The sequence below is a fragment of the Cyrtonyx montezumae genome, unplaced genomic scaffold (assembly GCF_038088225.1).
Source record: "Cyrtonyx montezumae isolate F1298 unplaced genomic scaffold, pur_monq_1.0 scaffold_61, whole genome shotgun sequence".
In the NCBI taxonomy this organism is placed as follows: Eukaryota; Metazoa; Chordata; class Aves; order Galliformes; family Odontophoridae; genus Cyrtonyx; species Cyrtonyx montezumae.
This window is the reverse complement of record NW_027072069.1, coordinates 619807-633197: the sequence shown is the minus strand read 5'-3', so window position 1 is coordinate 633197 and position 13391 is coordinate 619807. Positions and strand designations below refer to the sequence as shown.

The 13391-nt window shown below is 43.2% G+C and overlaps 1 protein-coding gene across 2 annotated transcripts; it reads right to left on the bottom strand.

Moving 5' to 3' along the window:
- Window positions 1-2566: 2566 nt before the first annotated feature.
- Window positions 2567-12791, bottom strand: DHX8 (DEAH-box helicase 8). 2 transcript variants are annotated; one of them, XM_065749975.1, is made up of 23 exons: window positions 12677-12791; window positions 12354-12439; window positions 12068-12140; window positions 11732-11817; window positions 11124-11233; window positions 10714-11025; window positions 10275-10419; window positions 9733-9936; window positions 9134-9221; window positions 8900-8997; window positions 8656-8803; window positions 8216-8397; window positions 7667-7861; window positions 7253-7438; window positions 6527-6737; window positions 6044-6225; window positions 5683-5823; window positions 5255-5410; window positions 4916-5053; window positions 4457-4585; window positions 3691-3887; window positions 3360-3539; window positions 2567-2854 (listed from the first exon to the last, which is right to left on the bottom strand). In XM_065749975.1, the coding sequence occupies exons 1-23, from the start codon at window positions 12786-12788 to the stop codon at window positions 2635-2637; spliced, it is 3579 nt and encodes a 1192-aa protein (XP_065606047.1). In that variant the 5' UTR covers window positions 12789-12791; the 3' UTR covers window positions 2567-2634. The 2 variants fall into 2 exon arrangements, with proteins under 2 accessions (XP_065606047.1, XP_065606048.1); XM_065749976.1 differs by lacking the exons at window positions 8900-8997; window positions 9134-9221; window positions 9733-9936; ... (5 more) ...; window positions 12354-12439; window positions 12677-12791 and having other exon boundaries at window positions 8293-8397; window positions 8656-8745.
- Between the last annotated feature and the right edge of the window lie 600 nt (window positions 12792-13391).

Here is a 13391-nt window from a genome sequence, read left to right as displayed (position 1 = left end):
AATGCCAACAGCTGCAGCCAGCAGTGCTGCCTTTGGATCCTTGAGTGCCAAGTGGCCATGGCAGCACAGTCAGTGCAGTCTCTTCCTCCTATGATCTCCCAGCACAGCTCTGCTCATAGGGAGGGAATACAGTTCACACCACTGCTCTTCATGGAAACCCCCCCAGAGGTGAGTTCTGCTCATGGCAACACTCTGCCACCTGGATGCACGTACACCTGATACTCTCACACAATTTACTATTGTTTCCTCACCTCATTTAAGACTTATCCTCTTGGCTTATTCCTTGAGATGCATTGGTGCTTTGGGACCACCTGGAAATAGACCCTCAGCACTCATTTCTTTCCAGCACATCCATCCAGTGTGTTGCTCCTGTTGCCATGACCTCACTGTCCCTCTACTAACAGCCCAGAGCCCAGCAGGATGCACTGTAAATCTCTCACCCAGAACACAATGCAAAGTTCCTTTCTGGTCATAGTAAATAATTAATGTGCAATGTTACAGCATGTCCCAGATGTACCCTTAAGTGTGTGCTGTCTGGGACAAAGGCACGAGCCCTAACAGGTTGCCAAGGGGAGCTGAACTCTCTTGAGACCACATCTATGGGGTTTTCTGAATGCTGGTTGATGCAGGAAATATTCTACCACAGGATTCCATAAGGCTGAATGGTGATAACTCAGCAGAGTTTTCGGGCACTGACACCGGGGCAGAGTTTGGTGGTAGAGATGAATGGTCACACTGAAACAGCCGTGAGCTGCCACAACCCAACTCTTTTCCATCTCTTTGTTTTTATTCTGGCAAAAGGGAACAAAGAGAGGAGCCACTTTGCTGCATTCAACAAGGACTCTCTCCTTTCAGCACGGATGTGTTCACACAGGCTGCTCTGCAGACCCACCAGCTCTGCAAGCTACAGCAGTTTGCAGCCCAAACCAAGCAGCACAACCCAGCCCCAGCACCCCCAGCACAGTCAGACCAGCACAAGGACTTGCCCTCTGCAACTGTCACACAAAGCTCATGGAAATGCAATTACTAAAAACAAAGTCCCTATTGAATAAGGAGCACTTTGCTCTCATGCTGCCTCTGCTAATGAGCCCACTAATGAGGCTGTGGTAGTTAATATAGCAGATGGAGCACGTCTGAGGGTGGCTGTAAAGATCACATTTATCTTGCATAAAGGGCAAAAGCTTGGTCTTCCAGGAAGAAATAAGACACACAAAATAACATATAAAAATGTATAATGTATATATAAAATAAAACCAACCACAGCTTGAGGCAGCTCACCAGCACTAGGTGACAGTCTGCCTGCCATTGGGGAATGGCACTCATTGCCATCCTTCAGGTTATTCTTGCTCAGTTATTCACTCCCTGTATCCTTTCCCCCTTCTACTTGTAGCTAATTCACTGCTAGGTTTGCTCTCTGCCAGCAGGCAGAAGGGAAATGGCCAACTGTGTCTGCACAGTGACACATGGAAAACAAAATGTCTCCAAACATCAAAGCTTCTAACTATTTACCTCTCTAAAGATGTGACAGCAGGGAAGAGCTCAGGGTATTTATACAACATAACAAAACAGTATATACAACATCCCTGTCCACTTCTGCACATAGATACAACATAATCTCCTTTTCAGAGTGAAGCTTTCTTTCTGAGTACAGAACAAGCAGCCAAGTTCTTCCCACTCATTTCAACAACTTTAGTGAAGGTGTCAGGTTTGGGGACAGTAAAAAAAAGTTGGGTATCCCCATCTGTGGCACCAAAGAAGTTTCATCTGTTTGCAACAGAAGAAGATAATTTAAAGATACCTTCAGCATGACATAGTGCACACTGGATAGTCAGATCTGTTCTCAAACAGGGAACTGTTACACCATGTTTTACAGACACTGCAGCTGTAAGAGAATATGCCATTAAAAAAATAAAAACCAACAGCTGTGATGTCACCACTGCAAGTGGAAATAAAACACACAATACGTAGAGAAAGTCTAAACATCTGCAACCACTTATGCTCACAGACAGAGCCGTGCTACAGAGTGGATGTGGTTAATTAGCATTTGATATACTAGCCTTCAGCACACTGGAGATGGTGAGGAAGGATAAGACTTGCTGTCTGACCCGTGCCATTATCCAAGTATAACAGACATCCTAGCTCAGCTTCAAGGGATCTTTCCTGCACTGGTCCAAAGCTATAGATGCTAAGCTCACTGCAGATGTTTTACATGAGGGACAAATAGTTACCGTGGACAGGAAAAATAAGCAGCTCCCCCAAAACAGCCACTGTCCAAGAGCATAGGTTGAAATAAATCCTTTAGCAGAGTAAATAAATCTGTTTGGTCATTCCAAACAGTGAGGTTGGTTAGCAACTATTTCATCACCACCGTCTTTTTATTGTTTGTACTGCTCAGATTTCTGAGCCTTAAGGGTTTCAAAGACCATTTCTGAAGTGATGCAATGCACCGAGGGGACCCAGGACATTTTTTTGTCAGGCAACTGCCATAAGCAAGCACCGCCCCCTTGTGCTTTTTCTCTGACATCTATTTTCTGGCAGTTCTGTAGGTAAGACTCCCAAGTGTTCTACAGTCCAAAGTCAGGCAGTCCTACACACAGGAAAGCAGCAGCAGTCTCTGGGAGGAGGGCAGTGAGCTCACCGCCGTCTGAAGGCACGTGATATCCTCCAGGCATTGGGTTCCTCGTAGCGGTTGTACAGAGGCTCCAGGCGCTGCTGCTTCTTCTGTTTGCTCAGTTTGGTTGGATCTGAAACCTTGAAGAAAGCTGGGGCAAATTCCACCAGCCAGCGGGGGTCGATGGTTGTCACTTCACGCATGTATTCCTTGGTGGTCAGCACCAGTTCGTGATACACCACCCTGGGGAAAGGGAGAAATCTGGTATATTGAGGTCTCCAAACATGCCTCTCCTTTTTTAGGGCTGTATTTTATCTCTGATTCCTCCTTCATTCAGCATAAGACTCCAAAAGAACCCTCCAGAAGAACCATTTTCTTTTTTCTCTCCTGCCTCTTCAACATATTGCTGCTCCATTCAGTTCAACTCAATTCATTCTCTCTCTCTCAACACTCAAACTCGATTCCACAAAATGGGAACACAAAACCACCACTGCCTGAGTCCCAACTATGCTCTCAAGGGAAATCTCACGTCTGCAGAAGCACAAATTCTGGCAACAGGAAGAGCCAAAAGCAGAGTCGAGGCTTTTCTCACTCTGTTCACTGCTGAAAGTCAGAATCCTACGCTTTGATCTGTATTCTACAAATTGCACGTTACAGGCTTTTAAGTTAGGGAGTCTGAATTGAAAATGACATGATATCCTTTTCATTATGACATGATAAGAAAAATTCAGAAACCACAACACCTTACCATTCTGGCTGCCTGTTGAAGAGAGCACTGGATGGATGAATATAGACTACTTGTTGATCAATGAGCGTTCGATAACCCTCCTGGGGATCTTTCTTCGCTGCATTTCGGAAGAAGCCACTGCAAATGGCCTTCTGGACTCGAACTGTTGCCTTGCCACAGGACACCACATCCAGCTTGTGCCTGCCAGAAAAGGTAGGGAGAAAAAATAAAATAAAATCATGATAGAGTTCTCCATTTCCAGGTGGAGCCATGAACATCAGATTAACGAGTTTTGCTCGGTATAAGAAAGCTACAAAACCAAAGTCAGTACAGTTCCTCTGGAGATGCTCACCTGTCCATAATGCCCAACATCTGCTTGCGGATGTCCTGTGCCCTGCGTAAGGAACGGGCTTGGATAAAGTTTTCATAGCACCAAGGATTTGAAAACTTGTTGTTCTTCCAGGAATTGTACACAGCCAGCAGAGTGAGGTGGTCACCCTCTGTCTGGTGGAACTTGGCTTTCTTTTGATCAGCAAGAGCTTGTTTATCCTAACACATAAAGTATACAGCCATCAGACACCTACATCTTACCAGAGGCACTGAAGCAGTGGCATTGCCCCTGCTGCTCTTCCAACCCCTCCCCACTTGTCCAATCTGCTCATAAGTCAATAATTGTTAACTTCAATTTTGGTCTAAGTTGCAGCAGGCCATCACAACAAAGAGCCAGTGGTTTCAAGAGGAGTCTGCTGTGAAGGAATCCCACCACAGCACTGTCTGCTGCTTGCTGACTTAAAACCAATGACCAAAGGTTTGTCCTGAAGAAACACACTCCATGTATGTGAAAATGACAAAGCCATGCTGGCCACCAGAGCTAAAACTGATCTGGTTTAAGATCATATGTGCTTACTGAGAAAAGCAAAAGACTTCTAACTTCCATATTCCCACCTGCAAAGAAACTACTAGCATTCCCAACTACACGGAGTTTATCCAAATAAAGTATCAGATAAGTAATGCATGAACCAACAGGTTTATTTTGGCAAATATGCTCAATCCCTAAGACCTAAGGCACAAAACACTCTGAAATTGTAACACTGCTTCTCCTTGACTGCATTCCTTACCTTGGGCCTGTAGAACACGTTCTGAACAGACAGCATGGAGACTATTGTCAACATTTCCTCACTGCATCCCAGGTGTACCGACATGATCAACATCTTACACAACATGGGCTCCAAGGGGAATTCTGCCATCTGCAAAAAAAAAAGTTTCAGGGTACCTTGCAAAGCCTCAAAAGATCTGGAGTTCCCTCAGCACAACAGAGAAAAGCTCTTTCTTCTGTGCTTTCCTACCAAAACAGTGTGCATTACCCAGAATCATTACACACAACACGAAATTGTCTATGTACACACACACTCACAAGGATTTCTCAACACTTGGAGCAGGTTATTTCAGATATTCAGAAAAGTAACCTTAGGAATAAGCTGCTTCTTAAAACGCAGAAAACACTTAACTACTGCTCCATGTCACTCTCTAAACACTGGCAACTCAGACAGCACCAGGAAGTGTTTTATTTAGCCTACCCTGCGCCCAAGTCGAGTGAGTAGTCCCTCATCATCCAGAGCTCCCAGAGTGTACAGCTGCTCCATGGCAGTGATGAGAGTCTCCATTGGAGGAGCATCCATAAAGTCAAAGGACAGCAAATCATTGATGCCCATAGCCTGAGCAGGGGGAGTGGAGAAGAGCCACGTTACAACGCTGAGCAGAAGGAAGACAACAAACTCCAGCCAGAGATATATAAGCATCAAAACAAGACACCAACTTCAAATGACTGAACCCCCATGGAAGGGGTTGAGGCAGAGTTTAATTCACTGAAAAGCTTACGATCAGGATGACTTGCTGTAAGTCAGAGAAATACTCACCTTCAGGGAGAGAACTGTACTGGCTAAATTTGTTCTCTGGATTTCAGGCACATTGGTGGTTAGCATTTCATCTCGATAAGCACGCTCTGTGTACAGCCTATAGCATTTCCCAGGTCCTGTTCTCCCAGCTCTTCCTGCTCTCTGTTTTGCTTGAGCCTAAAGGTAAAAAGGCATGCCAGTGAACAGGTGTAAACAGGTACCATTAAAACAAGAGAAATAAAACAACTATTCACCAATTTTATTTGTAGTAATACAAAAAGATTCCCAGTACAGCCCAGGAAAGTACATTTTCCTTAGCATGGACACAAGGAATCTCAAGGAGTATTCAAAAATTCACTGCATCACTTTGTTTCCATCTGCTCGGACTCCATCCCAATTAAATGCATGTTAGCAGCAGGAAATAAAAGCACTGAGCACAGAGTGCCTACCTGTGAGATTGGTGTAACAACCAGCTGGTCAATCCCAGTCTTGGAGTTGTATACCTTCTGCTTCACAAAGCCAGGATCAACTACATAATATATTCCATCAATAGTAAGTGAAGTCTCAGCAATGTTAGTGGCAATAACAACCTGCAAACAACAGTTTGCTTCAGTGACCAGTTTGTACAGGCACATATGCAACCAAAAACATTCTCCCAGCTATGTACAACATGCCTTTTCCTCAAGAACTACTTCTCTTTGTCTGAAGTAGTAGCTAAAAGACTCAGAAATGCTAAATAAAAGTATAATCGGCACTATAATATACCCAATTACTAAAATATACCAGCAGATGAACCCACACTGAAATTACCTTCCTGCTTCCAGGTGGTGCTGGGTCAAAGATCCTGGTTTGCATTTCACTGGGTAAGGCTGAATATACTGGGAGGATTATCAGCTCTGGAACATCAGGTCCTAGAGATTTCATCCTTTCATACAGGATCTCACAGGCTGTGTCAATCTCCTCCTGGCCAGTCAGAAACACCAAAATGTCACCTACACAGGAAGTAAAATATGCACAGAATCAATTAAGATTAGTAGAGCTCCTGTATTACCACGTTTCCACATGACACCTTTCCATTTGAAGCAGAGATCCCCACTTTTGCTAGCCCTCTCAGCCAGAAGGAACACACTTTGTCTTTCACCCGACATCTTCAGCATTTTATTTGCTGTATTTGCAAACAACATTTGCTCCAGCACACGTTCTATGAGTCAGAAAGATACTGCTCATAGGTTGGAGTCCTTCAATTACCTATGACCCAGATGCACCCTCCACGAATCATGGCTCTCCACTCACCTGGTGGTTCGGTTAAGTGGATCTGCATTACTGTAATCAGACTAGCATCCAAATAATCTGTCTCTGGCTCTTTTGTGTACAGGATTTCAACTGGGTATGTTCTGCCAGGGATTGTGAAGATTGGAGCCTCATAGAAATACTGAGAGAACTTCACAGCATCCAGTGTTGCTGACGTCACTATCAATTTCATATCCTGCCGTTTCTGCACTGTCTGTGGCAGGAAAGAAAGTTCTCAGGTCATTTATTGTCTTTGGGATGACAAATATATGGCATTTGACTTCAGTCAAAAAAACATTTCATAGTTCAGTGACAAACGTGACCAGCTGTATCAGGCACTCTGACAAATAATTTGGTGGCTCATTCCAACATTGAGGATTTCAAACAATTGGCCACCAAGTTCACATTTCAAACCTTTCTTGGCAGCACCTACCACAGAAAGCTTTGATAAGAGAAAGAAGAGCAATGCACTAGCATTCCTCTGCTCACCCACCATTAAGAGCACCTAGGAAAGCTAAAGCTCAATGTTTCTGTTGAATTTTGCTTACTTTATCTTCACACAGAGAAAGTTTGGACCACAAATAATTAGGAATATTGCTTTGCTTCTTAAGAAACTCAAGAGTACTTGAACGAACTTGAGTTGTGTGACCTTGCCTTTCTCAGTGGGCTCTTACCTGTACGTATCATACAGAAGGACATCAAAGCAATAAAAATCAGATATGACATTACCTTCTTCAGGAGTCCAAAAAGCACATCTGTGTGAATTGTCCTCTCATGGGCTTCATCCAGCATAATAATGGCATACTGGGTCAGATCAGGATCTATCAAGCATTCTCTCAGTAACATACCATCTGTCATGTACTTGATGACAGTTTCAGGGCTAGTGCAGTCTTCAAATCGAATGGTGTAACCAACCTAGAAGCAAAAGTTGAATAGAAATCTTACTATTTTTACATTAAAAATGACTCAGCACCCAAAAGAAGTAATTACCACCATTAATTCCTAGTTCAATTGCTCTGCCACCTTATTTTATACCTTACAAGGGAACAGACACCTGTACATGCAAAATAACCAGCTCCACTATTGATTTTTCCTACTTTTCTTCATGCTTATTCTGGCACACTGTTCAACTCTGAAATTCACCTCTTGTCCCAAACAGCAACCAAATTCTTCTGACACTCTCTTCGCAACAGACATTGCAGCCACTCTGCGAGGCTGAGTACATCCAATCTTCCCTCTTGATGTATACCCTGCCTCAGCCAGGTATTGGGTAATCTGTGTCGTTTTCCCAGATCCTGTCTCTCCAATAACGATCAGAATCTGATTGTCGTGCACAGCCTAGAAAAGGTCATAATAAATACACGTATTAACAGTTTCAATAATGAGGAATAAAAAAGAAAAAATAAACATAGCACGGTTAAGACTAGACTGAGTACCTACTTCTCTTGCTCCAGCTGACCCAGACCAAAAGTGTTATGTTCTTACTGAAGGAGTCAGCAAACTTCTTAACCACTTAGCTGACAGATTTCTTTGTGATTCTAGTTTCAGTCCTGGTTTACTAATATGTACATTCATAAATAACCCCTCTGAGCTACAGTTCTCCACTTACCTAATGGTTTTCCACCTACTAACAAGTTAAACAAAATTTAAATTAAATTAGTGCTTGCTCAAATACCATTTCAAGAGTCTTACTTGTATCAGCTGCTCCTTCAGTCTGAAGATTGGAAGACTCTCTCTCTGCTCAATGATAGAAAGTTGTGTCTTCTTACCATAAGAGGCTTTGTTGCCACCAAAAGCATGTTTCTTCCACTCTGGGATGTCATTGGGCATCATCCCAATACCTCGCATATTTGCAGCTATTTGCCTTCCATCCACTAGAAAAGAAACAATTTCATTATCACATTTAAGTTCATGCAGCACAGACCCCAGTAATCCTGTTCCTAGCACTCCACCATCCACGCCTTCTATACTTTTCTTGTGTATTTAAGTATATGCATACCCACTCTAATACATTAATTTCCAGGCTAAAAAAAAACCAAAACTCGTTTCACCATCCATCTTGCTCTTTAGTAATGCACCCTCAGCTGACACAAAAAAATGCACAGTTCATGTTCAGATGTATTCAGGCATACCATCAGGGAGAGGGTCCACCCAGTGTGTGTTGAGTCCCATAGGGATAGAATCCATCTCTGCTTCTCTCTGGGCTTGTTTAAGTTCTCTTCTTTCTTTAGCTAAAGCACTCTGCATCATTGCAGCCTGGGACAATGAACCATCTGGATTCTGAACAACAAGAAAAAATATGAGGATTTCAAGCACTCTCAATTAAATTGATTAAATAAAGTATACTGTCTTTTAGTCCTGCAAATCTCTTTTTACCTTTACTATTTTTATAGGACTCATATCCATGCTCTGTTTAGTATGACCTCGAAGGAATGGCGGTTCCTCTTCAACTAACTCAATCTCGAGATCTTCATCTAAAATCAAAAAGTGTTAAATTTAACAGAAAGCTTCAAATGTTTGAAGGCATATTACAATTTTCTTAAATTCACTTTGTATCAAAGCATGACCAGAAAAGTAAGGAATTAACAACCATAAGACTACTTATACTACCTTCTTCATCATCAACTTTAGGAAGAATCCCAGTCTCCTCATCAAAGTCAGGAAACTCCTCCTTGGAAAGCACATTAGCTGCAATCATCTGATAAGGGAATGAGCAAAATGTGAATTTGTCACCATGAATGAACACAACTTACGCCCAAGAGGTCTCAGTTGTAATATTACTGTCAGAACTGTAAACCAGGAGCAACGTTCTGATTTCAAAACAAAGGACCACTCCTTTGTTGAGGGCATTCCTACACTCTGGCACACATCTCCCCACATCATCCAGCCTCTGAACAGCCTTTCTGTTATTCTGCATAACATCAGCATGAGACAGCTGGCTCATGCACGACAGAACTGCATGGATAATCAGATAGCAAGTACTGTCACTAGACAGGGCTGTTTGAGCTCAGGATCATCTCTAGCAGCTACTCTGTCCATTCTCCTGGCCAAAGCAGGGCTAACATCGAAGTTCAACCTAAGCCAAAAATCCCACAAGAAAGCAGCAATTTAGTGTCAAGGTATAAATTAAACGAGGCACTGTGTTTTAGACCACAAAACCCCAGCAGTTTTACTGAGCAGCATACTATTCCCCTCAAGACAAAACACACCTGCTTTATTTCCCATTTCTCTGGGTCTGAAATCCGGGTGAGGCGTTTTCGTTCCAGAGTATCATCCTCCACCTCTGGGGCATTCACCAAGGACAGGTGACTGGGTCTGTCTGGGTTTCTCATAGAAGTTTCTTCATTGGTTTCTCCAACCAAGTTTCTCCTCCGGTTTGGATTCAAGTCTTCCCCAGTGTCTTGATCAACATCCTACATAGATTGATTAATTAGTCAGCTCTACCTACCGTGCATATAGACAAGCATAGCAACAGCTTGAAGTTTCATCAGTCATTCAGTTAAGAGTCAAATAAAAATACTACTAGGGCTATTACATCAGAAACACACACTAAAGAACCTAAGGAAAACGAATAAGAGATAATAGGTCACTTACAATTGTAATTCATTTTTTAACTCTGAGGGTTACATATGAGTGTTCAGTAATGAGATAATGATAATACGTAATCTTTAAACATCTTAATATCCCATAACTTCTATGGGAAGCACCACAGAATGTATTTCACACCCTGTGGGATGTGACAGTTCCATACCTTCATGCTCAGGCTAGTTTTGGATCCAGTAAAGGATAACACTTTGACCTTTACTCTTTGTCCTTTGCTCACAACATCAGCAACGTTGGCAACACGTCCTTCTCTTCGAAGCTCTGAGATGTGGACCAAGCCCTCCCAACGCTTCCTGTAGGTGAAACAGAGGGACACAAGATGTCAAACCTTTTTACTCAGATGGACCTTTAGATCATCCAGAGCTTGGATTAAAATATTTTGTTGTCAACAGACTGTCTGAGTATGTTCATAAACTGCTTTTGTTAAAAAGAGGTCACATTCTCCACTGTCCAACTTCTTTTTCTGAAACAACTTACAAAAAAACTCTGCATACCTTTTTGTAGCACTGTAACCTCTTTTAAGGCACTAGCAGAAAACAGAGCAGAGACAGAACAGTACCAGATTTGTTGCAAATATTATAACATACCTCAGTCCTTCCAGCTGCACAAAACACCCAAATTGCATTATACTGGTCACTTTCCCATTGTAAATGTCTCCAATGGAAGGCTCCTCGGGCGGTGGACGGTCTACATGCTTGTCTCTCCATCTCTCACTGCTCTTCTCGACATACTTGTCTCGATCCCTACGGTCTCTACTCGGACTCCAGCTCCTGCTCCTTGAGCGATATCTGGATTTACCCCTGTTCCTATCCCGAGTCCTAGAACAAGACCTAGAGCGAGATCTGTGCCTCCGTTTCCTGTCCCTGCTTCGGCTTCTGCTCCTCCTCTTTTTCTTTGCCCTTAACAAAAAAACAAACAAAATATATTAACACTGAAATTCCACAGAGCGAGCAGGCAATATCACCTGCCAATATTCATTCTCTCACTAAAAACATACCGGTGGTCACTGTTCCTTTGTTTGCTTTGCCTGTCTGCACTAGGCATCAGAGCTTCAAGCTCTTTAAGTGCATCTGCTGCCACTTTCACATCATCTTCATCCAGCATATTCTGCAGGAACAGAGAATCATTCTGTAATACAGCTGAGAAAAAAAATCTGTCACAGACAATTCATCTACAGAAAAAATAACCTCATGCATTTCTATTCAGAAAGAATGCAAGTTAAAAAAGAAAAACATCAGGCAGAATACAGGATAATAAAAAGTAAAAAGTGTAATAAAACTGTAATAGAACTACTTTATTTTGCCAAAACAGAATGCCAATTCTGCTTCTACATAAAAGACAGCTTCATCTGAACACTTCAAACTACTGATTTACAAAATGCAAGTTAGTAGAAGTAACTGCTTGGAACAGCTATTCCTGATAACTGCATCCAGTAATATCAGCCTTCAGGATCTTTCATGTTTTATTTCTCACAGCCTGCTCTTATTCATCCTTTAGCTGGAGATACAAATGCTAACATGAAGAAAAACTTGAAACAGAGATATCAAAAAGCCACAAACTACATCTTCACATACACTTGAAAAAGATCTGGAATTATGACCTTACCCTAACGCTGGGGTTGTCTGGCCTGCAAAGGGCTGGAAATAATTCCTTCAACCTTTCCTTTTCCGATTTGGGTTTGGTAACAGCCTCTGATTTTGGGATTAATAAAACAAACAAGAAAATTTGGATGAGTCAAAATGATTTCACCTTAATCTTTCTGAAATTGAATTTAAACTTCCACCCAAACACAAAGGTTAATACAGATCTTACAGATTTCAGAACACCAAATATATTTCTCTCACCAAACGCAGACAAACACTGCAAAGGACTTGAGATTACAGTTTTGTTATTTTTGTTTCTTTTTTCCTGAACTGGTGAAAGGGAAAAGATTTCACTCACCTTTACTTGTAGATGGTTTTGATGGCGGCCGCATTGTCTGTATGAGCCGTAGCAAGTTACTAATAAGGGAATCCTGAAAATGTAATAAAAGGCTTAGATCTAAGAAGTGATAGCATCACTTTTGTTTGTTATTACAAGGCAGAAGTCAGGGGTAAACAACAGGGCAAAGAAAATCGAAAAGCTGAATGCTGCCATAGCTCTGCAGTTGAAGAAAATCAGCAGCCAACCCCCACGCCACTCTGATAAACTGAGACAAACACATAAAAAGCATTCAGATCTCACTTACAGTGAACTCTGCCCCATTCTTAATAAGAACAGCTTTAAACGTGTCAAACGTCGTGTTTTTCTCAGCGAGACTGATCACAAATTCGGCTACAAAGAAAAAGCACAAAGTAAATAAAAAAACTCGAGGGCAGCGCCTAGCTAGATCCACCTATCTGCAGAGCAGTGGTTTCCCTCTCCAGGAGCTCACATCAAAGCGTTTCCTCACAATGCTTTTTTGGAATTTTTTTTTTTTTTTTTGTATTTCTTTTTCTGAATTCCGAAAGCCCTTCGCTAAAGGTCCGGCTACAGCCGACCTCCCCGCAGCTCCCGCCCCGCCTCACTCACCCAGGTCCTTGTCGTTGATGCCCAGGTGGTTGTCGAGCTCGGTGCAGACCTTGGAGACCAGCGATAGGTACTCGAGCTTGGCTAGCTCCTCCAACGCCGCCAGGTCCGCCATGGCTCACCCCAACGCCCGGGGTCACTTCCGCATCCAGGACGCGCCGGAAGTCAAACTGATCATAGAGAGGGTGGTGTGTGTGCTAGAGCGGCTCGCTCCGGAGCCAATCAACGCAGGCGGTGCGCGCTCGGGGCACCGGAAGTGGCTGTTGCTAGGCGACTCGTGCCGCCGCCATGTCGGCCATCCGATGGAACGAGGGGCTAAGAGCAGGCCCCAGCCCGGCTTAGGGCTGCTCCGTTTCTGACGCGGAGCCTCAGCCTTCTCGCTGCTGCTGCCCGTGTCACCGTGCCTCAAACACTAGTGCCAAGCTGCCCAGCCGCTTCTCGGTAAGGAGCTCCTCGAGGACATGGAACGCACGTGAGAGCCACGCAGGACACGTGGAGATTTGTGGCGTTATGGTTGTATTTTGTGTTTAAATCGATGAGGACGAGGTTGGTGACTTCTTCCTGTAGGCATAGTGTGGATAATACAAAGTGACTCCTGGAGTGTTTCACTAAAAGCAGAACGTCATGCAGTGCTGTGGTACAGAAGAGACAGTGATTTCTCATTGCATCTTTAGACTATAGAGTACATGCAGCAATGGTGAGGACCAAGGGACTCCTG